General features: G+C 42.2%; 1 protein-coding gene across 4 annotated transcripts; it reads left to right on the plus strand.

Moving 5' to 3' along the window:
- Positions 1–616: 616 nt before the first annotated feature.
- U2AF2 (U2 small nuclear RNA auxiliary factor 2) lies at positions 617–18,332 on the plus strand. Of its 4 annotated transcripts, none has more exons than XM_078654878.1 (12): positions 617–1,388; positions 2,869–3,004; positions 3,307–3,348; positions 3,453–3,556; positions 4,048–4,199; positions 5,466–5,582; positions 6,143–6,281; positions 6,449–6,528; positions 15,553–15,675; positions 16,728–16,814; positions 17,198–17,446; positions 17,821–18,332. In XM_078654878.1, exons 1-12 carry the CDS (start codon positions 1,340–1,342, stop codon positions 17,953–17,955), a joined length of 1,413 nt encoding a protein of 470 aa, XP_078511004.1. In that variant the 5' UTR covers positions 617–1,339; the 3' UTR covers positions 17,956–18,332. The 4 variants fall into 4 exon arrangements, with proteins under 4 accessions (XP_078511004.1, XP_078511006.1, XP_078511002.1 ...); XM_078654876.1 differs by having other exon boundaries at positions 671–1,388; positions 15,553–15,678; XM_078654880.1 differs by lacking the exon at positions 3,307–3,348 and having other exon boundaries at positions 651–1,388.
- Positions 18,333–25,766: the final 7,434 nt, after the last annotated feature.

Below are 25,766 nucleotides of genomic sequence, written 5' to 3' on the forward strand. Positions count from 1 at the left end.
TTCCATTTTCTTCCTTTTCTTTTGTTCTGTGAAAAGGGAGAAGCTATATTCGTGGGTTACTTTTCTTTTAGGTATCTGTTTTTCTTTACGTCGTTATGTTTTGCTCGCTTTGGGGTTTATTGTTGCCCTGAGAGTCATTCTTGCCTCGGACTCACTGGACGGCCTGTTTACAATGGAGTTCCATGTGGTCACCTCTTTGGACTTATTACCTTTGCAAGATGTAATTAATATTAAACCTGTGTTCACCTCTTTATCGTGTTTCCCGACGTTGCATACCACAAAACTTAGCACTGCTATTCGATTCTTATTCTTGGATTTTTAATCCCGTTACAAATGAGCAAATGTATACACTCGCGTATCCGCACAAGTCACTGGAAAGGGTTTTTAAGTTATTCAATGACAATAGGGTACGTTAGTAAATGTGCTCTCAAAATGGCTGCCCTGTTTGTCATCGGTAGAGGCGTTCGTTTGCATCGTTCGATTCGACTAACTCCTTTAGGGTATGGAAGCGGCCATATTGAGTGTTAGATAAATCACGTGAAGGGTTTGCCCTGGCAACTAACTTTCTAGTGTGCGCTCACCTCCAGGAAGTGACGTAACAGGGGGTGGGGAGTGAGAGGCCCAGATTCTTCCTCTATCTCGCTTTACTTCCTTTTCCCTGATCCCAGCTGTCGGTGGGTGGCTGCTGTACAATAGTCCGTCGTGTTTCTGCTGGCCAGCAGCTCCACGGGTTCGGTGGACGATTTGCGTTCAGCGTGGGCATAAGCTTACGCGATATCTGTTTTTTTGGGTGTTCTTTGTCTCGCGCTAATTATCTAAGGCATCGTGTAGACACAACGATGTTTTTATTTTATTGGCTACTTAATTGACTATCTTTTTCGCACCGCCGAGGTTGTTTTCTCGTCCTGAACCCTTTTTATATTTTGTTAAGCTGTAAATTAAGGTCTATTTATTTTTTTAAATATATATATATATATGTGCGTGTGTTCGCTATATAGCCTCACGACAGCCTCTACGTAACTAGCGCGTAGAAGGCAACGTCAGTTGCGTGGAGCGAAGACTGCTCTGTTGATTGGCTTATTTTGCTCGAAATTTTTGTTTTTGATTGGCCGCAACTGTTACAGCTTATCCTCAGTGGTTGCCTTCTTCAGTGCAGTAGATGATTGGCTGTTGAGATTTGCGGGGCGGGCGGACTCGCCCTCATACCGCCTCTTTTTTTGCAGGAGATATTCGTTTGGGTCGCCGTCTTCTCTTTCCTTGGCTACGACAGGAGGGGTCGAAAGAAGCCCCCGGCAGCGGCGGCGACACCACCACCACCACCACCATCAGGGTGTCCAACATGTCCGAATTCGACGAGTTTGAGCGGCAACTGAACGAAAACAAACAAGGTGAGGCGCGCGCGGTAGAGGGGAGACTTAAGCGGTCCCAACAATCGATGTGCGCAGCGGCCTATCGCGGGAAAATGGAGGACGCTCTAGGCCTAAAGCCTTTTCTCGAGTAGTTTGGTAGATTTTTTCTTAGTATTTCTAGGCTAATTACACACGCTGCGGAAACTTGACAAGGGCACCTGTGAACGAATGTTAGTCGTGGGGCACGAGATGCGTTTTTATAAGTGCACCTAGGTCAAGCGCACGTACTTGACCGACGGGATGTTTCATTGTTCGCCCCATTCCCTCTTACCAGCAATCACCCAGCCACCCCTCCACTTTGAGCGCATTGGTTTTAGCACCGCGGGAGAGCACTGATGCAAGAGTTCTGCCCCGGTCTCTTTCATCCTTTTTTCCCCTATATTCTTTCTCCTGGCGGCTCACTGAACATGGCTTTTGGTCTAGGCTCGTGAACAGTGTTTTGCCTTGAAAACTTTCAACGGGTTATGGGTGCAGGCTTTGAGGTGGTAATAAAACTTGCCACTTTTATTAGTAAAGTATGACTGTTTTAGATATTTCATAGCACACTCGTTAAGCGACATTTTAAATACTGTAATGTATGTTGTTTGGACCTGCGGTAAATACTTAAAAGTATGTGGTCTGAAAACATTGGCTTGTGTTCATAGTGCATTTAATGCTACTGAGGCAAATCTAATTTTGAAATGAGCACCTAGGTTTACTGTGGAAACCGGATTAAGGCAGGACTACTTTTTATATTAGTCTGGCAAAGCAGTACGGTTGCACTTGTGCGCTCTCTCATTGGCGTTTTTTATGCCAGGCAGTTAGTCAGAACTTTATTCTGTCATTACGACTGTCAAAATTGCAAAGTAGTACAAAACAGTCTATTTTCCAGCGCATGCATTGCCATAATTCTTTCTGCAGACAAATGTTACCTGACAGATTAAAATATATCAACTTCATAAACTGTTAAAATTGGGACGTAGGGTGTAAGCCGAATGAGGCTCACACATAATAAAACCCTATGAATCATATCGTTAATGCATTTATAAGTGCAGAGTTCGAATTCCTATTAGGTGGATCCATCAGCTATACTGACCGCTGAAAACATTCATTGATAAGTCTGTATGCCAGTAGAATAAAATCTGGACAGAATTACACTAAAGATTGCTCTCACGGGTTGAATCTCATAGGTAGATGTAAAAAAGTGCAAGTGCGTTTAGTGTAAGGGTACCATATTGCATACATATCAGGAAAATCAATGGGAGCACAACTTGCATTGTTGTTGGTCACTTAGATCCGTTAGAAATGAGCAATGGCAAGATAAATGAAGCAACCAATGTGTACAAAGTAGTTCGGTAATGTTGTCGTTCTAAAATGCAATTGTACTAATAGTTGAGTTCATCCGAGCCTACCTCGTCTTGCTCATTGTTATTACGTTGCTTTTTGTTTGAAACTAAAACCTTTTTTTCCCACTTTATAGAACGTGACAAGGAGAACCGTCACAGGAAACGAAGTCACAGTCGCTCTAGGAGCCGCGAGCGAAAGCGTCGTAGCCGCAGTAGGGAGAGGCGTGGCAGAGAGCAGCGTAGTGGCTCCCGGGACCGAAGACGTCGCAGGTATGGGGTGTGCCGTTCGTTGGCTTAGACCAGTGAGAGGGCGGGACCACCGTTTTTATTTCCATATCTTAAATAAGTCTATTGCATGCTTTTTTGGTCGGTCCACATTCGCATAATTCCTTTGCCACAAATCTCTACCCCCCCCCCATCTGTTTCCTCGATCTATATATACATTGTGCATTCTACCTATGCGATTTAATTGCTTTGTTAAAGACTGCTTATTCCTATCTGATGTATGTTGTGTGACCCACAATGGAAAATTGATTAACCACTCGTTTTACTCCTTATCGATTTTTGTCTAGGGATAACCTTGTAGAACACATACAGCCATCGTTTGATAAGAGGTTAGCATACCAATTCCGGGCTCCTGACATAGTTGGGTGCTTTCACACATTTCACTATTTCTGTCTCAGCCACTGCAAGTCTTTATTGTTTCTCCTGTTCACAGCAGGTCTCCCAGGCATGAGAAGAAAAAGAAGATCCGCAAGTACTGGGATGTCCCACCTCCTGGGTTTGAACACATCACACCAATGCAGTATAAAGCCATGCAAGGTATATATTTTAACGAGCATCCCACTCCAACTTACAAAATCGCTTGTTGTATAGATGTACGTGCATGTATGTACACTACCACAATTAGCTATTTCCATTTGGGCATCTATTGGATGTCGTCATTGGTGGGCTTTAGTATGTGTCTACGGAAGCAACGTTTAAGCATATTTGCAATTCAATTGGGCTTCTTAAACAGTGCCCTAGCAAACTGCTACTCGGTGGAGTGTCTGTGTATATATACACACTGTACAGACATACACACAAGCAACTGGAGGAATCCTCTGGTATTCATTTTGTATTCACGCTACACCCATGTTGTGTGTGTATGAACCCTTTTGATATTTTGAAAAAAAACTTGCTTCTCTTGGTCCATAGTCTTTTTCTTTATAACAGGTTCTCTCTTGTCTTGCTTCCTTCGGCGAATCGTATCCACCTCTGGTACAGGGATAGTGTTTGTTTTGAATGTTTGGATTGGTGTTTCTCTCTCCTAGCCGCGGGTCAGATTCCAGCAACAGCTCTCCTTCCGACTATGACCCCAGATGGACTGGCCGTGACCCCTACCCCTGTGCCCGTCGTCGGCAGCCAGATGACCAGGCAGGCCCGCCGACTCTACGTTGGAAATATCCCCTTCGGAATCACTGAGGTACCCGTGGTTTCCATATGCCGTCCTCCGTTCTCTCCTACCGAGAAGCTTTGTGTGCAGTAGGTGTATAGTAAAGATTGCATTGGAATCTGGTCACAAAACTAACTACCTTTTTCCCCCATTTTCAGCTCCTCGTATCTTATATTTCAGGTTTTGTGGCCGTTCAGTTAGTCCCAGCAGGATTCTGTCCGTGTTTCTTTCCTCTAGCGGTGCATGTTTCAGATGAACAGGCTATTTTTTTTCTGCCCCAGAATTTGATGGGTATAGACACGACGAAATTGAATCTCCTTTGGAATCCAAGCTGTTGTATTTTAATTAAGCTTGGTGCACTGAAGCTCAATTGTGTCCTTTTGTTTGAACCCGCTGCCACGTGTTGGAATCGAGCTGTGCATCTCCGCAGCTGCTTTCAGCTTTTATACCCCAATTCTCTTTAAACTATTTGTGTAATGGCAGCCGTTCAAATAATAAAACCTGCCATTGCTAGACTATCATGGCTTCGTTCACTGAGTGAGTCAACCGCCACCTTTAGAAGTTGTGCAAGATGGATTAAACTAAGACAGAAAAGCTTTGATCGTAAATAGTGTGCATAATATAGAAAATGTACTTTTAGTTGGCCAAGAGGCAGCCTGTCCGAGCAATGAGTGCAAATACCTCTGCACAATAAGAGGACGTAGGGGTTTAGGGTTTAACAGAATATATTTAATCGTGCAGTAGTTACTTTTAGGGAGCGGTGATATTGCTGCTAGACTTCCTGGACAGTTCCCTTTTTTCTAGGTTTCTAAACTGGTTGTGGGTTTGTTTGTGTTTCCCTGCCCATGGTGGCTGGTGAGGGTGGGTGTTAGTAGTTCCTTTTCGTGGGCACCTGGAAATAACCATGTAATGGACTGCATCAGAATAACCCATTCCAAAATTACATGGCTGACTAATGTGTTTATTTGACCATAAGCTTCTTTTGCAGCTAGCGATCAAAGGTCAATTGGTGTTAGATTTTTCTATAAAAATGGAAAGTATACAAATAAAATTGACTCCCGCTTAATAAAAACAAAGATCAAAGAGTTGTTTCCATTTCTTTTTTAAGTGAATTGTGGGGCTGAAATCCCTTCGTAGCAAAATAAGTTTGCTGCCATCGTCCAAGGCAAGTAGGAGCATCTAGATTTTAAGCCTGCTCTTTGTTATATATTATTTCAGCGGGTTGGTGCCACATAAACCCTATATCATGTTGGTGTTATTTTGTGTTTCCTTCTTCATTTTCTGCCTCCCCTGCAGGAAGCCATGATGGATTTCTTCAACGCCCAGATGCGCCTTGGAGGTCTGACACAAGCCCCAGGAAACCCTGTGCTGGCTGTGCAAATAAACCAAGACAAAAACTTTGCTTTCCTGGAGGTGAGATTCTAATTCGGGATCTATTCCATGTCTTGTCTTAGTCTCTTCCCTTTCACACCCACCCCTGCCACTTAAGCGATCTCTGCATGGTTTTATAGAAGGTTCACTTTTCGAAAGGGAGTTGGGGCTGCATGTGACTTAATTCATGCCTGTACTACAGTGGCCTTTGTTGCCTCTTTACTAATGATTGGCTCCGGTATAACTTCCCCTAGGAATCATTTGCGGTCTATCACACATTGCCCAATTTGCTTCTGTAATACAAGTCCTAGTAATGTAGATTTTGAGCATGACTTGAGTTGGTATTGAATGGGCAGTGATACTTCTGGGATTGTCATCGGTCACTCGTGTTTCCTGCCGGTATCTTGGTTGGCAGTCAGTCTAATAACTATCATTGCTCTTGACTATCCACGTGCAATGGTGTTGAGTTTGAGTTGTGGCATAAACTAGTTTCTTCGCTTAATGTCCTTGAAGTACACCATTTTTTTTTTTGCCGTGAAACGTTGTATCTCTTGGAGGGTATGAAACTTTGTACAGATTGCCAGATTCTCCCTCTTTTGCAGTTCCGCTCGGTGGATGAAACAACACAGGCCATGGCTTTCGATGGTATAATTTTCCAGGGGCAGTCTTTAAAGATCCGTCGACCGCACGATTATCAGCCACTCCCTGGCATGTCTGAAAATCCTTCCGTATACGTACCAGGTAAGACTAATTACAGAATGCATGTCGGTGTCCGTAATTAAGTAGTATTTTGTTTAGAATGTCATTGTTATAGCATGCTGGACACTTTTGTACACAACTAGCCAGCATATAAGTGGTACTTCCCATTTAACCCAAATCTTTGCTAATCGCAAGGTCTCTTCCTACAGGTGTGGTATCTACTGTGGTGCCAGACTCGGCACACAAGCTGTTTATTGGAGGTTTACCCAACTATCTGAATGATGACCAGGTAACCATGGCATAACTTGTACATTTTGCTATACTGTTTTCTCTGTACATTGAATATTTATTATGGCCAGCTCAAGTTGGTATTAAGTTTCCGGCTAGAAGATAAGTTAAGTGGTAGGGTATAGAGCGCCCCATAGACTGTGCTGCAGAAACCAAATCTTCAAATATTTGTTTTCATCCATGGTGGCCAAAACAATCAATACATATGAAACCGTAGTGAATTCATAAGATTACATGAGGTTAAAATGCAAACATCAATTTTGAGGGTTGCTGTTACCATTGACCGTCTTGCTGTTTTATAGTTTTGCTTTTTTAGGTATCGCTGAGCCAGCGCATGCGCTGCTCTGCAAGGCATTTAGTGTGTGGGCATTTAAAAGTCCTACCACACGCTTTCGGCTGGCATAGAGCGTGCGCTTACGCGCACAATGACTAGCAGAGGCGCCATATGGCTTTCCTCTCGCGTCATGGTGTGCGCACAACACTTTCCAGCCTGCATGTTTTTTTCTCATTTTTGCGCGCACACAACTCCCAGGCCTGAATTGTCTGGCGTGTAAGCTGGATTGTGGAGGACGCTGGCGTATAAGCAGGCGTTGGTTTGAACGTCAGCCATAAAAGTAAGATTATTAGATGCGATTTTTATAGTTTTTTTCGTAAATGCTTATTTAACCATCTTTTTGGTTTATCTCCCATCCTGCTTCAAAATGTAAAATCGGTGACTAATTGCGGTCTTTAAAAAATGTTAACGAGAAAACTATAAAGTTTACAAACCGCTAATGCTCGGTCAAACCGCCTTTGGTATTCAGAACAGTGCTCCTTAGCATATCACCCGCATGTGAGGCAGGCATGGCGCTATTACAGCTTTATAGGGCGTCCCTCAAGGCTCTCTGCTTTCACTGCAGCTCTTCAACATCTACATGGAACCGCTCTCCAAATTACTCAGGAAAGTCAACATCCTCTTCCATCTGTACGCTGATGATACCCAGATCTACCTGGAAACTACCTCTCTTAAAGACATTCAAAGACCCAATGATGTACTGAGATATCCAAGACTGGTTGACATGCAAGCACCTTAAACTAAACCCCGACAAGACGGAGATACTCCATCTCGAATAAAGAAGAAAACCCCCAAATTGCAGAAAAGCTAAAAGCCATTGATGCGCTCAATGGGAATCTCACTCTAGCAGACTGTCAAATCGCTAGGCATCACTCTAGACCCAAAACTGGACATGACCAGACATATTAAGAATTCGGCCAAGAGTGCTTTCCTTAACCTCAGAATACTGAACAAAATAAAACACTTCATTCCGCCGAGTGATCTCAAACAGGCCACCCAATCTCTGGTACTGTCACGGCTAGACTATGGGAACGCAGTCCTCTGGAGTTCTAAAGTACATTTGGCTCCCATCAAGACTATGCTACATGCGGCTGCCAGAATGATCACCGGCATCAAGAAATTCAAGCATATCTCACCTGCACTCGGGGATCTTAAGTGGCTGCCAGTCGAAATGCAGAGCAGGTTCAGAACAGCCTGCTTCACCCACAAAGCCCATCACACCGGAAAACCTGAATACCCGGCAAACTCAAAAAAGCCGGCCAGACCAGGAACCTAAAAAGCTCAAATTCCCTCCTACTCATCCCTCCAAAAGCAAGAAAAAAATACTGCGGATAGATCCTTCACCGGAAGCGCTCCTAAAATCTTGAACTCCATTCCCCCTCACATCAGAACCATATCTTTGTTGAATTCAAAAGCGCACGTAACCTTGTTCCTCAACCGCTCCCCAGGGATTGGATAGCTCGAGGCAACTAGTGGACATCCAGCTCTGCTCCAACTCTAAGACTAAGATGAAACCTGAGGACATTTTTGTCCTGCGGACAGTGTTGATCTGATCTTCTATTGTTCGTTCTTCTATTAACTTACTTTCTGTTTTTTTAGTATATGGTGATTATCTGCTAACATCTGCTGTAAAGCGCTCCGATACCCTAGGGTCAGGCCAGTGCTATAGAAAACTTCTTAAATAAAGGGGGCGGCACCTCTTTTCCCCAGTGAGTGTGTAACTGGCTTCTCATAAAGACTGGTGGAGAATACAATGTGTTGGTATGCAAGTAATAAACAAATGGGCAAAAGACCGCATTTACACCCAAGTAAATGGCTGGCTTATTTCTAAAGGCCCTTTTCTTAACACTATATGAGGTAAAAAGCATTTCCGCTTGTTGTGCTAACGACGACTGTTAAACTGAGCATCAGATAATAAAGTGCCCGTTGCAGCCATTCTGCTACGAGCACCCATCCTGCCCTTGTTTGTTGCCATTTCCACGATGACCAAGGCCGGTGTGGGCTGTGGCTGTCCAGAATATCTTGTGTTGTATCCCTTGCCGCTAAAAATGTTAAACCGGGTACGCATTACAAAGCCAAAAAACTCGCGCCTCAACTTTTATGGGTCAAGAATAAACCAACTAGCTTTTAGCCTACCTTCAATGCCAATGTTAACTCCGAGATAATAGGAAGGCAAATAGTTTTTTTAACACATATGCTAAACAAATGCATATTTTTGTCCGGATGTTGACAAACGGGGTTTATAAAGTGGATTTTTTTTCTCTTGCTTGGTGTAAACGTGTCACAAAAAATTGCCAGACCTGTAGCAACCAGTTGACTTTACGAGAACTACTACTTATACATATTGTCTGCCATGTTTTAATGAATCGAGATTCTAGTCGCACAACTCTTATGAATTTTTTTGTCACCTTTTTATGCTGAACGATCTTCCCCCTAGATTAGTTATACTCTGTGTTTAAATGTACCATGTGAGTAAATTTTACACTGACGTCTGATTCATGGAGCTATTAAGAAGGGTCAGTAGATTGAGGTCCTGCTGCAGACACCAGTACTCCTCTGCAAGTTATAGATCCAACCACAACACGACCAACGGGGTTTCACACAGAGTGAAACCAGTACCAGCAAGTTGGCTGGCAATAGACCCATATTGCATTAGAGCTTTGTGATAGTTTGTGAAAGGTTGATATTGCTATGTTATTTTGTGTTACTTGTTTTCCAATTACGGGGTCCGCTCAGGTTGCAGAGTGTGCTCAAGCCTAATCGCACATCTTCATACAAAGAGGTTCCAGGTTCTGAATGAATTATGTTTTTGTTTGAACCCCCATGAGTGAAATGCTCCCTTGCTAAAGTATACCATTATAGCCTTAGTTGCAGGTCAAGGCCTTATGACAAGACTGAGGGACTGCAACAACTGGTAGAGCACCCAGGCATGAGCACTAGAATTTTATTAAAAAATCTACCCTTGGTGGGTGGAATATTAGTTAAGAAGGGACACGGATTGGAATGTTGGAGCATACGATCCATATTAATCGTCGTTTTTTGCTATAAAACCCCATAATAGGCCCTTGTAATTCTCTGAAGCAGCTAACTTATAAAAAATCTCTCCCTCAAGGAAGTGGCCTTATAATTGGCCCATGTTTGGTGTAAGCAGGTTCAGGGGGTTGCTGTCCAGTTCAAAACATTTGAGTCTCTGGGGTGGGCAACAAAAATGACATTTTAAGGACACAAAGGTAAAAAAGGTAAAAAAAAAATGTATTTCTGTAATTTTCAGTCCTATACTTCATACAAGTCGTATACCTATATATTTGTTTCAGACATGATATTTGTCTCTGAAGCAGCTAACTTATAAAAAATCTCTCCCTCAAGGAAGTGGCCTTATAATTGGCCCATGTTTGGTGTAAGCAGGTTCAGGGGGTTGCTGTCCAGTTCAAAACATTTGAGTCTCTGGGGTGGGCAACAAAAATGACATTTTAAGGACACAAAGGTAAAAAAAAAAAAAAAATATTCTGTAATTTTCAGTCCTATACTTAATTCATACAAGTCGTATACCTATATATTTGTTTCAGACATGATATTTGTCTTGTTGCATGGGCACATTACAATTAATAATACCTGCATATTTAGCATAAGAAAATGTTTCCCAAGTTTTCTAAACCACTTCTGAGCTCCTTAGTTTGATTAATATTGTGTGACCCAAAATCCAGTCAGTTCCTCATTCATTTATCCTCTGTGGGTAACAAGGTGCCTTGATGCTAGTGTTTCCATAAATCATTGCTAGGGTAATTTTTACCATTCTTCACTAATGCTTGTCACTGTAGTTTAAACTTGCCTTACTGAGAATGCCATACCCTTCCCTATACCATTTTCTCTTTATGCCTATAGACTTATCTACTTTGTACCTCTCCCCAGGAACCGTATAGTCAAATGACAGAAAAATACTTTTTGAATTGTTGTATTTATAATCAAATTCATTAATCATATAATGGTTTGTGTACAGAGTTGTTTACGCTTTGGTATTTTGTTTCTAATGATGGCTGATGGAGAAAGTCCTGTTGCTAATGACCAATGGACAATCTTAGTAGTGTTTCCAATTCCAAAGAGGAGGGGGCTATAAGGACACCCATCCTCTGATAATACATCCTGGGGCTTGAACCTCCTGCATATCCTACAAAAAACTAAACCTCTTATCCCCAAGGAAGAAACATCGGAAATGTAAGCCTGTGGCGATTCTGCTCTTTAATGTTTCATTTATAGCCTGACAGTAAAACAATAGCAATAGATTCCCAAATACCTTTGAATAGTTGGAATCGAGACATTAAGACCAATGCTTGCACCTCCACATACTCAAGTTCATACTCTTATATTGTAGCATACTTTGCATCATCAGTTTCTTCTTCCTCGTAAGTTGACTTTCTCTAGATTCGCAAAACATTGCAAAACAGATTACTCTATGATTATTCAGGTGAAAGAAATACAGAGGTGGCAGGTGTTGGGCACACTACCATAGAATTGTTACCTGCTTGAGAATTCAAGAAAAACAAGCATTGGCATAGCCAATAGGTGTCTCGCCTTTGGGACCTTATAAGTGTTTACCAATTCAACAGTTGAGGTTGCACCAAGGATATTGTGCTACATAACGAAATACTTATAAGGTACCAAAAGCGAGACCTATTGGCTATGCCAATGCTTGTTTCTTCTCATTGGGGGTCTTCCGCTGAATAGGCCACTCCGGTTTGCTACCCTTTAATGTGCTAAATGCGTCATTTGAGGTCAAATTAAAATACTGCAGTAAAAAATGGCAGTCCACACATGTGAATATATTCCCCACACCTGCCTAAAAGCAGATTGAATCCAGTACGATGGTCCCCTCCTCACCCAGTAGAAATTAACGAGAATTGAGCTAGTTGTGCTGTTCTGCAAACACCGTTAACTTTCCCCATGAAAAGACTGCGCCACTGCAGCAGCCATCCCATTCTGCCGTCTAGTTTAGTATTTAGTGAGACGATACTGAACGCGTGAGAAAGTTGTTTCCTTCTCGAACATGGTTTTACCATCCGTGATCCTGAAGAGTGTCTTGTTTTAACACTTAACACATTACATTTCCCAAATCTCTTGTGCTCACCCCGTTATATGAAATCTTCAGGAAGGGTCTCCTGTGTTAATCCGTAGTGCTTTTCAGCACCAAAATCCGGGTAATGTGTAGCGTGTTAATAAAAAGTCCACGGTTGTCCTTCGCTTTCTCCCTACCCCTTAATAGGTTTTTAGGTCTCGCCTGTCGATGCGCATGCGCATCGAGCAAGCGAGACTATAGGGGCTCATCGACTCTTTATCTAACTTGCAAGGAATCGTGGCGATTCCTTGCAGTGCCCGTGACTTTTAAGCTCAATGCGCATGTGCATTGAGCTTAAAAGCGCGTGCACAGCCGCCCGCATTCCTCCGACACCTTTGAAGTGAAGCTTAGCTTCACTTCAAAGGCCCGGCTTCTTCACACCCACATGCCGCTCTGCCCCGCTCCGCCCCCTCCCCTGAGTCATCCTGCCTGCCCCTTCCCGCCGTGTCGCATTTCTCCTCCCCCCTCCCCTCTCTTCCCTCCGTCTTGTTTTTATTGTTACTTTCAGACCGTAGCAGACTTTTATCAGCACCTCCACCCCATCTGATTTTAATTGTTGCTTTTCACCCCTCGCTTTCTGCCCATATTTTCTAAATGTGGCGTTCAGCCCACGGGAGTTCGTTTGGGTGGCAAATTCAACACTTCTCCATATTTTTTAAATGTCGCGTTTACCCGGCGGGAGTTTGCGTGTGCGGCACCTCCTCCCCATCTGCATTATGCAACGACCATTAACTGTGTGTACTAGAACAGTTATTTACCACAGGGTATGGTTCTTATTCAACATTCGGCATATGCCACAAGATGCGGTTCCAGATCCACCACAACTCAAACTGTTCCACATCCACACTCTACAAACATGTAGGCGCACGCCCAGTGCAACGCCACAGTCCATACGTGCACTCTTGGCGGCTTCCTCCCTTCTCTCCTGCCCGGCGGGAGTTTGCGTGTGCGGCACCTCCTCCCCATCTGCATTATGCAACGACCATTAACTGTGTGTACTAGAACAGTTATTTACCACAGGGTATGGTTCTTATTCAACATTCGGCATATGCCACAAGATGCGGTTCCAGATCCACCACAACTCAAACTGTTCCACATCCACACTCTACAAACATGTAGGCGCACGCCCAGTGCAACGCCACAGTCCATACGTGCACTCTTGGCGGCTTCCTCCCTTCTCTCCTGCCCGTATCGGCGCCCGTTGTCGCCCGCTATTAGTGCATTCTCGTGCTCTCCGGCGGCTCCGGCCCACTGCTAGTGCAGTGAAATAGACTTCATAATTTGAGAGACGCTGCTGGGTACACCTTCGAGTCAAACGCTACGGAATGGTGACTTTCTTAACTACTTATAGCTGAATTAATTATAAAGAGCACCTTTTTGTCACAGCACGCTTCGTAAGCAAAGCACATGGTGCACATGCCTTTGCATGGTTGTTTTAAAAGAAGGAATGGGGGTTGTCCTTTTAAAAATGTTATTAATTAACCACTTAACTGTGCTTGTATTTATTTATAAAATTTAACATTGAAGTTTTGTGATCTCCTGTCTAAGAAATAGTCTTGTGTTACTTGATCAGATAACATTTTCCAGTGGGAGTGCGAATTGGACAAACTGCATTATCACCACCTTTATTGATCTTACATATGGTGAACCACACCCTGCTATTAATGTTACAGAAATCATTCCTGTTCAACAGTTAGCCGTTCGTTTTAAAAGATGTGCAGTTATTAACTTCTCCCCAACACATTTCGCCGTCCCATTTATATTGCGTTAAAGCAGAGCACCATTTATACATACCACCATGCTTGCACAAACTCACAGTGTATCAAAGACTAGAGCAGGCTTCTCCAACGAGTAGCTCTCCACCTCCCATTGAGTAGCTTTCCTGTGTGCAGCCCACTTTACAAACTTAGAAGTTTAGCTGATTTAATATGTTTATGCCAAATCAAAAAGTGTTTATTCAAGATAAAAAGTTATGTATTTTAAGAGCTCCTAAGATGATGATTAGAGAAAAATGGTTGAATTTCCAAATTACTTTTGAAGCCAAGTGATAAATCATGTGGCGTTGGGGAGACTAATTACTAATACTATTACCTTGGTGCAATAATCATTTCAGCTACAGCTGTTATGTACTACCTATGTAAAAGGATTTCAAATTGACAAAGACTTTTAAGTTACTACTGGCAACCCTGCCGGATGCACTAGGTGGTCACTGCCGGTAATGTTGAATACCGTGGCCGCTACTATAATCTTGTATGATGTGGTTTCTAATATAAGGCCAACATTATTAGAAGCTCTAGAAATTTTTCATTGAAAATAAGTAGCTCTGGTTACAGAAAGGTTTGGAAACACCTGGACTAGAGAGAGGTTTCAGACTTCTCCTCTTAGTATTTAGCAGACCACCTGTGGATGACTAGCCTGGTGGACTTTACAACGTATTTTACAAGATGGACTCATAATAGTTTACTTTGTCTTTCAAAAAGATGTCTCACTAGAAATACAAATGTACCTCAGAGTGTAACTGGGACACAATTTTCATATAGATACTTCTCACTCTAGATCCCTCATCTTGCGATTCTGGCCAGGTTGGATCTGGAATCTGCAGCAATAGCTCTTTCATGTTGGTAGGTGGAGCAATCTGACTTTAGCACGACCCTGCCCACATCTAACAATCATTTGCAATGCAATAGGTCTCTCAATTGAGAGATGTTTACCTATTCATATTGTAGATGACAATGCTATTTATTTATGTGCATCTGCAATAATAAAAGTAATTGACATTTACAATACCAATAGGTCAAAGGTTCTAAAATGCGAGACCTATTGCATTGCAAATGCTTGTTGTGGTGGCTGTCGCCAACTAACTGGTGTACGAAACTATCATCTCGGTATAAGATCTAAGAGGTGCGTGTAATGACAGTACCCCCTCACCCCCGGCAGTGCACTTGGATACCTGCTTTGCCCAGGATGCAATTTATGACCATTGTCATGGATGTCTTTTGCCCCTAACCTGGGCAGTATTTCAGCCGTGGCGGTACTGGTTCACAAGGCGAAACTTACATCGAGCATGGGAAAATAAGCACATTTAAGCTTTCTGACTGCTGTGTATGTGTTTGGCTGTAGAGAAACAATCTGGTGTCAGCTGGAGTAGATGGCGTTTATGGGCTAGAAAAACAATTTTAATCTTCTAGTCATTATGTAGCCTGCACCGGAAAGTGTCTTCTGCCGAATTTGCTCTGAACCTATTCTCCACTGCTTCTATTTATGTTGATCTATTAGTTGAGCACTTTTGCGTTTTTTGGTCTTCTGCAGTACAGCTCATGGCTTAGTAGCTTCCTTGCTAGATCAGTATAAGTCGCCATTTTATAGTTTCTGAAGCTGGCGTTGCTTAGTCTGGTGTTATTTTGGGGAATTTTAATGGCTCTCTACAATATAAAATTAAGGTTGTCAATATTGGGGGTGAAATGTTGATCATAGGAGTAATGTCGGAGTATTTAATCATACACTTAAGAATAGGCAGATTACTTGTCTTGGGTAAGTATGCTTTTCACTAAGTTCGTTTTTTGACTGCCTTTTTTTTCTAGGTCAAGGAGCTTCTCACTTCTTTTGGGCCTCTGAAAGCGTTTAACTTGGTGAAAGACAGTGCTACTGGGTTGTCAAAGGGATATGCCTTCTGCGAGTACGTTGATATTAACGTCACAGACCAGGTAGGAGTTTCTAACGCCATTTTGTTTTCTCCCAATGTGTTGGGATTAAAGCCAATGAGTGGTGAAAGTCTACTTAATGGAAGGCGCACACACTAGCCTGCATTTCAAATGGCACGTGAGTTTTTGGCCCTGATCACACGAGCGTAGTGTATAGTTTAAAGTCAGGATAGCTGCAGACTTGATACCCCGTGGGTGTGACCATAAACTGCCTCGCTTCCCCCTTGTAAAGGCTGCTTTAAGCGTTTTGCTACTGTGTCTACTGTAGTTTAAGGCCTATATACAGATTTATTTTCAAACCCTCACTATAATGGATTCTCTCTTCTTCCCGCTGTGCTTTTTGTTATAGCGGGAGGAGGAGGAAGAGGCTGATACTGCTTGGTCTGCCCCAGCGCTAGTTGTAAAATGCAAGTATATTTTATGTATTTCTTGTTTTAAAACAAACTCCTAGTACAGTGGGTGTACATGTAGCTTAAGGTTTGCTTAGTTCGGCAACCTTCAGATCCCACACATGGGTGATTTTCAAAAGCTGCGTTACTCTTTCCTGCCCTCCAGTACGATATATGGGTATTTGGGACTGGTAACTTGTATTACGTGACCTTTTTTTAAACCTAAATCTGTTAATCGCTTCTTTATTGCTGTATCTTAAGACAATCTTCTCAGATGCCTGTGTAAAGGGCATAGTGGAGTCATGGTACCGTTGGGAAACCTGAATATAACGCATAGCCGAAATGGAGGGTAACCCAAATACGTGATCTAAATTCCATATGCATGAGCGGATCTTGTGCTGTTTCTACGGGAGTGCCATTTGTTATAGGGATTGCATGACCAGTCTAATACTTGACGCTAGGGTCTCTTGGGGCAATCTTTAGTTGCTAGAGCTGTCCACAAACTATGGAAATACTGATTTAGCACTTGTATTCCAGCCATGCATACAGTGCATTGGAAATTTAGGGTACAATTGAGGGTTGAAGAACTACTTAAGCCATCTCAACTTGGTCGTGTCAGTTGTGCCTCCATTACTCTATAATAATCGGATCTTTTTAAACGAACAGGCGATAGCTGGACTAAACGGCATGCAGCTAGGAGACAAGAAGCTTCTGGTTCAAAGAGCAAGTGTTGGCGCTAAAAATGCTACTCTGGTAAGTGCCTTTTTCCCATTTCCTTTGTAACGTTTTCCACTTCAGTTTCTCAGGATATTTGGTAATGCTGTTGAATTTGCTGTCGTGGATATCTTCTAATGCTTAATCTACTTTTTTTTTGCATTCAGTTCCCCTCGTTCAATTACTAAGGGTAATGATGCATATGTACTGAATTTTGAAACCAGATGCAATGGATGTTTGCCATTATCTATCATTTTAGTTGATAATGCGGTTTGCCTCCTGTTGCCTAAACATTGTTTGCTCTACAGTTGAACGAGTTTCCATATTTTACTTACAATAAACTAGAGAACTATAATCATATAAGTACGTAGCAGGGGAGGAAGTGTCACTTTGATTACCTTTTTTTTTTTTTTTGTGTGCAGAGTACGATAAACCAAACGCCCGTGACGCTGCAGGTGCCGGGCTTGATGAGCTCACAGGTTCAAATGGGAGGTCACCCTACCGAGGTACTATGCCTCATGAACATGGTGCTACCTGAAGAGCTGCTAGACGATGATGAGTACGAAGAGATAGTGGAGGATGTACGAGAAGAATGCAGTAAATATGGCATTGTTAAATCCATTGAGATTCCTCGTCCCGTGGATGGAGTTGAGGTACCTGGTTGTGGCAAGGTATGTTTTAGTGCGATCATATTAAAACCTTTTTCTTGAATACTGTCTTTACCTTACAGCTGTTGTATCTTTATATTTTACTTCCCTGGTGACAATGGCGATTCTGGTCCTAATCTGCAAGTAGGCATTTTAGAGGTGACTAGTTTGGGCCCAACCAACAAGGTAGACTACAAAAGTAGTGAGCACTATCTAGGACGGGCAATGGGAGGAGAATACTATGCTATCTCCAGCTGTTGGCACTCGTGTTTTTTGCTTGTTTGCTTTCAAGGGGCTTTCTAGAAAAAGTGGCATAAAGTGACAATGTGCACATGAAACGGGTATTATTGCCCCAACTTCCATTTTTCGCTCACAACTTTTCTTTATCTTCTTTGCAGATTTATGTGGAATTCACTTCAGTCTTTGATTGCCAGAAAGCCATGCAAGGACTCACAGGCCGAAAATTTGCCAACAGAGTGGTGGTCACAAAATATTGTGACCCGGACGGTTACCACCGCCGTGACTTCTGGTAGAAGCTGGAAAAAATTTAAAATCCCAACAACTTTTTGGAAAAAGGGGTGGTGTGCCTTGGGGCACAATTTGAAGGAGAGGGATGAACTTTGAAAGACAGTTTGCTGGTCCTTTATGCGAAGTGTGTTAATATTTTATGGCCAAATATTTTTTTGATATAGTTTCCATGACCCGCCCATTATACCCATAACAAAAAACAAACACTCTACCCCCATAGCCCTCCGCTAGCAATACTCTGGCAGTGCTCCTTCCTTCCAAAGGACCATGAAATATCTGTGGTGGTTATGCTGTAGTGCAGATGTTGTCTTTTCCTTAATTTCTGTCTGGCATTTTCTTATTGCTGAGACAAATTTTCTCATTAAACATTTGTTGTATTTTACTTGTGTGTGAATGTTATTTAAGTACGTTTGAGGTCAAGCTGTTAAAGCAATAAAAAAATTAAACTATTGAATGGTGGCTGTCTGCATCAAGAGTGGGAATGTATTTTGTGACCGTGTGGGCACTACTGTGTAGTTTATCCTCGAAGTAGCACAACATATTAATATTGCGTTTGTGGTGGTCTATTGCCCAGTTGGTTGCACTGTACATTTGATACAAAACCATTGTTGGTATCATAACCATAAAGTAATGCTGTAAGGTGGGCATTGTAATCTAGGCACTCAGTTTTGATGGATGTCTGACTGGACATTCAACCACTCCTTTCTGTAGTTGGAGACATGCTATTCTTAACACCTGTGTCGGTAGTCAGAGTGAAGGTCTTGCTAAACAGCAATATCGTTTCATGTGTTTACCTGCAAGCCACCCTTTCATTGAGTTAAAGTCAGTCAATGACATTGTGAAGTATCTGGAACAGGTTTCTCCAACCAGTTGATCGCAAGCTACCAGTAGCTCCCAGACACCTTCAAAGTATCTCGCAACCTTGAGTTCATTTTAAAATAAGCTCAGGGACACATTTGTCTTCATTTAAGGGGAACTGTGTGTACTTTATCAGGCTGCAGATGGCAGAACCTAATGAGCAGCGCTGAATAAGATTTTTTGGTCCAGGCTGAGTCACACAGGTGAAAAACAAGCATTTAACTCAAGTAAAAGAGGGAACAATATGATGAATCTGAATGCTGTTGAATGGGAGAAAATCAAAAGGAAAAAATGCCATAATTAACTTGCGTTACCATATTAACTTATTTCCCCCTGTTTCAAAGTGTTGCATTAATGGACGACTCTCGCTCTGGTCTGTAGATACTGCCATATTTATAACAGTCATTTTTTTCAAATGGGAGAAATTTGAAACGCAGAAAAATGTTTCTGTGAAGCATTAAGTATTCTCTCCACTTTCAAATAAGACTGATACCAGTTAATGTTTTATGAATCCTGTTTATTCACTTGAAATTCTTCCCATTTAAACAACTTAAAATTCTTCCCATTTAAAAAAACTATTTTTTATCATAAATATGGTACCATGTCTACAGGCCACTGGGAGCAAAAGGCTTGGTGTTTGTAAATGACACTTTGAAATGAGAGAAAATGTAAACTATTTTTATGAAACTCGCATAAACAAAGTTAACTCTTCTATTTAATGTTCTGGATAGTGTCGTATTTTTTTACGAAAATACAACCATTATTTTAACTTTAAGAAATTTAAAGAGCAGAATGTTTACTCTGAACATTTTTGCAGCACATCTCTGCAGTTCACATTTCTCCCATTAGTTCTGCATGTAACTGTGCCACAGATGGTTAAAGGTATGTTCTCTGCCACAAGTACATACGAAAGTCTCACCCGTAACCACATCCCATTCATACACACTTATGTTCATACAGCCCCAAAGACCACGCTCGCGGACACCCATGGCAGCCCTTTCCTATTGCCCCCTGTCAAAGTATTTTGTTCAAACCATATCATCTGGCTCTACGGACATAGGGCTTAAAGCCAAGTTAGCTGGGTATGATAGCAATGCACAAGTTGCTTAGCCTGAAGTCGCTCACAAAGATTTTCAGATTTTTACTGATCTGAAGTAACTCTTGCACTGAAGAGGTTTGAGACCCCGGGTCTGGAAGCACTGTGATGTCTTTAGTTACAGTTATCATTTTCCCCTTTATATATAGGATAATGGTGGTAAGGATTGCCTACCCGTGTCCTAAAAATGTATGTACAGTCCGCATTTGACAGCAGTTATCTAGGATTATTTCTCACACCGCACTTTTGTATCCTTGTATTTGATTTCTGTTTTGCACGAGATACCGATTTCACGTTCTCTGCTGGAATTCAGTCTGTGATCTGATTGGTCACTGTCATGCAGACAATTATGTGCATTTTAGTGGCGAACGCTGCATCCGTTGTATGGCCATTTGTCACTAATGCACTAATTCTGTTGGGCATGTTTCATCTGGTCAACGTGCAACTGTCACAAATGGACTGGGAGTTAGGAGTATTTGGTAGAATTTCTTTCCACTATTCCCCACTGAACTGCCAGGTTTTCTCAATGTTTATGGTTCTTTGTGTGTATTGGTCTTCCCTATATTTGCAAGTGTTTCGTGAACATGACCAGGTTTTAGGGATTTGCAAAATGTTGTGAAAAGGACTTACATTTTTCTGAATGTTTAAATCCCTTGTCATTACTGTTCAGTGTAAATTAAACATAACTGGTGAAAAACATGCAAGTGTTCCTTTGGTAAATTGCATCCCTGGTGTCCGTTTACAATAAGAGTATTGGTAGGAGAGAATACCTTTATATCCAAGGCTTAACTTTGCCTAATACGTTTCCGTTGCATTTATTGCTTATAAAATGTGAACTTGCCATGAAAGACTGAGGGCAAGTTAGGACATTTAACCTAGGTCATTCTATTGTCCGTCTAGTACACTTAAAGATTGAAACGGTACATGTAGTAATAACTGGTAATGACCGCTTTCACAATGGATTCGCACAACATGTATATTTAAGGGCTTTGAGTGTGCTATTAGACTGTAAATTGATAGTTAATAATTTGCAAGTATATAAACTAAAATGTAAACTTTTTTTTATAAAAATCTGATATGTATGCTGTGGAACAATGAAGGGAGAGGTGTGGGGGGAAAGGGGAAACAAATATAAGGGGTTTAAATAAACATAGTTTTGTAGTAGGGAAATAATTTAAAGAATAGAAATGAATGTTGGAAAATGAAGGCTGTATGTGAAATTTCAGAGGGTCTACAATTTAGTCTTGAACAAAAGGCTTTAATTTGATTGTATTGATTTTAATGGTAACCAATCCACCTTGAGGTTTTGAATGAGACTTGGCCTAGTGCTTAGATTTTTTTCTTTTGTTTTCTTCCACCATTGCAATACTATTAAAGAGGAGACAGGAGAAAGTCTTTCCAACATGAGGTGATCTGCTAAAAAAAATGGACATAAGATCTAATATTTTTACAGTTGTCAGTGAAGTTAGTCTTTTCCTAAAGTGAAAGATCAGAAAAATAAAATTGGGAAAGGGGCAAATTCAATTTCAGAATACAGTTCACTTTAGACACGTTCTTGAAATGAAACACTTCACAGGAACAAGAATTTTAGTATAAATACGAAATATGAATTAATATCATTTCATCTTTTGATTTTTTTCCTTTAATTTTGGTCCAGGTACAGACACGTACAGATCAATCTCCCACTTCGTTCAGCCGGAGATTTAGTTCTTGGAGAGTGACATTGGCCGGGCTCAATTGATCTAGGAAGCACTGGAATATTGACCTCAGAAAATAGTTTGTAGGAGAAACGGGTGTGGAAGAAATCAAATATAGCTAGTATAATTTATTTTTAAATCGTGAACATTTTTGGTTAGAGTAAAATCTTTGAGCATAAACAGAAATCTGTCCCAGCATTCACATGTTTTTTTTGTTGTTGTTTGCTTTATTTACCCATATACTATCTAACGTTGCTTTGATTTTGAGCTTACTGCTTCAGTCAAATGCAGACTCTGTTTCTAGATATTTCAGCCTTTAAAGCCTTATTGTAAGACTAAAATTTCCAATTCATAAGCATATTTGTGAAAAAACTAAATAGTTTATGCAATTGTTTTGAATTCGAAAAGCGCAAGTAGCAAAATTAAACATTTTTGAATCATGCCTTGTGTCCAATCAGCCTTGCATGCTACAATATATTGACTACCATGGGTTAAAAAAAAGCTTCTGAGCCTGCGTTGGAGCGACCACCCTGCAATGTCTGATCTAATTTATAAACAATGGACATTGTCTCCTCACCTTGTGTTATGCCACTATGTCCTTAACGCAGAGTATCACCCACTCAGTAGCTCTGCTATCCTGATATAGGTAGAGCTGGTAGGAAATGGAGGCCCTCGTACAGCACCTGCCTGAGTCATGTAGAAGACTAGCCCTTGGGAAGCCAATAGCTTTTTGCTTGTATGATATATTTACTTTATACCAGGCTGTAAAAATGTTGCAAAAGCAGTGTGCTATGGCATGGCCAGCGTTAACTCTCACATTGGTTGAGGATTGTGTAACCATCCCACCCCCTTTGCCTTTCTGCCCCAGGTACATGTTTACACTGAAGTGCATGGCGTTTGTGCAAGTGTAGTATGGGGGAAAGCTGAACTGTAGCTTACAAGGTGCCCTCTCCCTCCTCCAGGTAGTGTAGGAGAACAAGGGTACCCCGAAATGTGAACCTGGGGTTAGACTCTTAACATTGAGGCCAACCCTGAACCATTGTTCTCCTCAAACATACTCTAACCGTTAGAGTAGGTTTGAGGAGAACAATGGTTCAGAGTTGGCCTCAATGGCTCCTGAGCAAGAAGACCCCGAAGGGGTAATGCTAATACAATTTAAACTAGACAATCGACAAGGGAGCTAGAATGTAGGGAAAACTGTATAATGTGCAAAAAAGGAGGTTTATTTTACACTGATTGCATTTTGGTACATCTAAATATTGTCAGATGCTCACAGTGAGTGATAAGGTGTGTTATGTTTTAGTTCACCCTCACTCTGTCACATAACATCACATTGACAACAAAGAATGGAACTCCAAATGAGTATATACAATGGAAGGGGTTCCTGTTGTAAGGGTCGACAGCGTTTCAATCTTTTAATGATTGCTCACCATTTGTCCTGAAGAGGATCTTCAATCTAAAATCTCAATAGGGAGTGTTTAATCGTGGAGAGTTGTCACTTTAGTGTTGTAGTGAAGCCTCGTGCATGGGGACGCTGTTAAGATTAAGGTAACGTCCAAAGTGGCGTCAATGATGCTATCAGTCAAGGCAGCGGGGATTCTAGGAGCATACAGTGATTCGGGTTAGTGGTGCACCGGAAAAATGTCCAAAGTGGCGTGACTGTGATGCTACTTCCAGTTAATGTCAGTTCTCTAGGCATACAAGGATTCGAGTTATCGATGGATTATCTTTTGCAAGAAGAAGTCATGGTCTTTTTCTGCTGTGCTTGGAATGTGGTTTGTGTGAAACTGAAGGGATGGGCACTCTTAGGAGCTAGTGATCATCCTCCTTTTTTCTTTTGTAAAATACTCTGGTTAATCCTTAAACTTGGGCGTTACCCTGCCAGGACTCTGGTGGGGCACCGTTTTGCTGTATCCCCAAAAACGAGTCCAGCAGTACGGGAGCTAGGTGGGTTTGAAGCACCTTATACACTTCTAGCTGTATTTTATTTGGGCCAGCTGCTTTCCCTGAGGGTCGATCTTTTATTTCAGTTATCACCTATTCTAATGTGATGTCTGCTTCTAAGTTGCTCCTGCTGGCTTTATCTAAAATGGTCCCTAGCTCTGCCTCTGATACTACGAGTTATGTCTAGGGATGCCCTGCAATATTCCATATATAATTGTTGAAAGTAGCCCTGGAACACATGGAGTGTATCTATTGTCTCTGTATAAATGTGTCCATCTCTCCTTATTGATATCAAGCACCTAGATATTTTCTGACCTGTACGAAGTGCCAGCCTTTTCCCAACAGTCTCCGTATTCGTATCAATCATTTTTGTCTGAAATTTCTCAACTGATCGTGCCAACCATTTATCTTGGTTTTTAAAGAAATCTTAAACTGTATTTTGACACCCCCCCCCCTTTTGCCCTTGCACAGATTAATCTCTTCCATGTGCTGTTCCTCAGCCAGTTCTTGTAGTAGCATTTTGTTAATAGCCATACGATATCTCCTTACATGGGCACCAAAACTAAGTTCCCCCCTCAGACTAGCCTTGAGGGCGTCCCAGACCATACCCCTTGATGTGCTATGTCTATTAATATCAAACTCCTGTGTCCACTGATCAATGTGATTGATGTATTCAGTATTTACCAGTAGTTTCCTGTCAAACGTCCATTTATGTTTATTAATCATCAGGTCCTCTACCTCCAGAATCAACGGATTATGGTTTGAGACTACCATCAGGATTTTCCTAATGTCAACTAATGAGACTTTTTTTGTTATTAAAACAAAAAAGCACCTATGGCCTGGATTATTTGGAGGTTTGATTTTCCATACATCGGTCAACCCATGGCATGAGATAATGCTATGCCCTATGTACTTTAAGCTTTTTTTCCTCTGTATTGCTGGGTCTTGCCTGTTTGACTATTAAAGTCCCTGCAGACTACCATGGGATGTGTCCAGGTAGCTAACTCTACCTCAAGGTCCTCAAATATATTAGTCATCCTGGTTTGACCCACATACTGTAGACACTGAGCCCCAGTTCACTCACCCAAAACCCACCTTCCCCGAGCGTCTGCTAATGTACGTCTAACTACTCGTATGAGAGGTTTTGCTATAAACGCCACTCCCTCTAATATTCAAGCTCTGGGAGGTACAGACCAGCAAGTTGTATCCCCTTATGCCAGAGGTCTTCAAACTGTTGTCGGCTGAGCCAACCACCCCCCACCCTTTTTAGACATCAAGCCCCACCACCTGACAAAAGTTCTTTATATTTGTGTTGGTTTTGAAAACTGATAAATAAATGGCGTTGTCATTTACAATGCCAATAGCGTAATCTCTCGCAAATGCGAGACCAATTGCATTTGCGCACACACAGCACTTTTTGTGTGGCTCTGACACCCTGCCTTTGGGTGGCTCGTGGCACTACTCATCCCAACGCAGGGCGTCAGCGATTTACATCGCACCTACACATTCTACATTGACGATAAATCGGGTGTGTACATCAAAATAAAAAGGTGTTGCATATGAACGCGGGGGTTACAAGGTGTAGGACCCTCCTGGTGATGTCACGTGCCTTCTGCCGCCCCCCCCCCCCCCCCCCCCCCCCCCCTTGGTGAGCCCCCACCTTTTTTAGGATGTGCACTCTGGGGTTAAGTTGCATATTTCCCCCACTCCTCGTTCAGTTGCATTCTGGTATATGTAGTCTTGTATCAATGCTCCTGACACGTTAAGCGAGTGTTTGTAAGTGGAAAGCTCTGGCGGTCACTATGAAGGGCGGGTTTAAGACTGCAGGCAGAGCCCGGATGCCCGCAGCCTCCCGGGTCTGTCTCATCTGAGATGGCTGCAGTCAGACCCCCCCAGCTGTCTCAGGCCTGGGCAAAAATGCCCCCAGTTTGCTTGCCCCCGCAGCATCACTGCTGCTGCCTTGAGCTTGCTTTGTGCCACTCCTGGTTTCAGTTCCTGTGTTTACGGGATGTAGAGCCTGGTGATGGAAGGGTTCTGAATACTCAGCGAGGAGCTTTGAAGGGGAGGATAGCGCTGACACGAGGTGTCTGTGGAGGGGACTAGGAGGGGCAGGGGTCCCGGGGCGAAGGCGTGACTGGGCTGAGGCCTCTATGACGGGAAGGGAGTGTAACTGGGCAAACACGGCCGCTCTGTGAGGACTGCGCACCTGGCACGGGTGGAC

This window comes from Lissotriton helveticus, chromosome 7, assembly GCF_964261635.1.
Source record: "Lissotriton helveticus chromosome 7, aLisHel1.1, whole genome shotgun sequence".
NCBI classification, from domain to species: domain Eukaryota; kingdom Metazoa; phylum Chordata; class Amphibia; order Caudata; family Salamandridae; genus Lissotriton; species Lissotriton helveticus.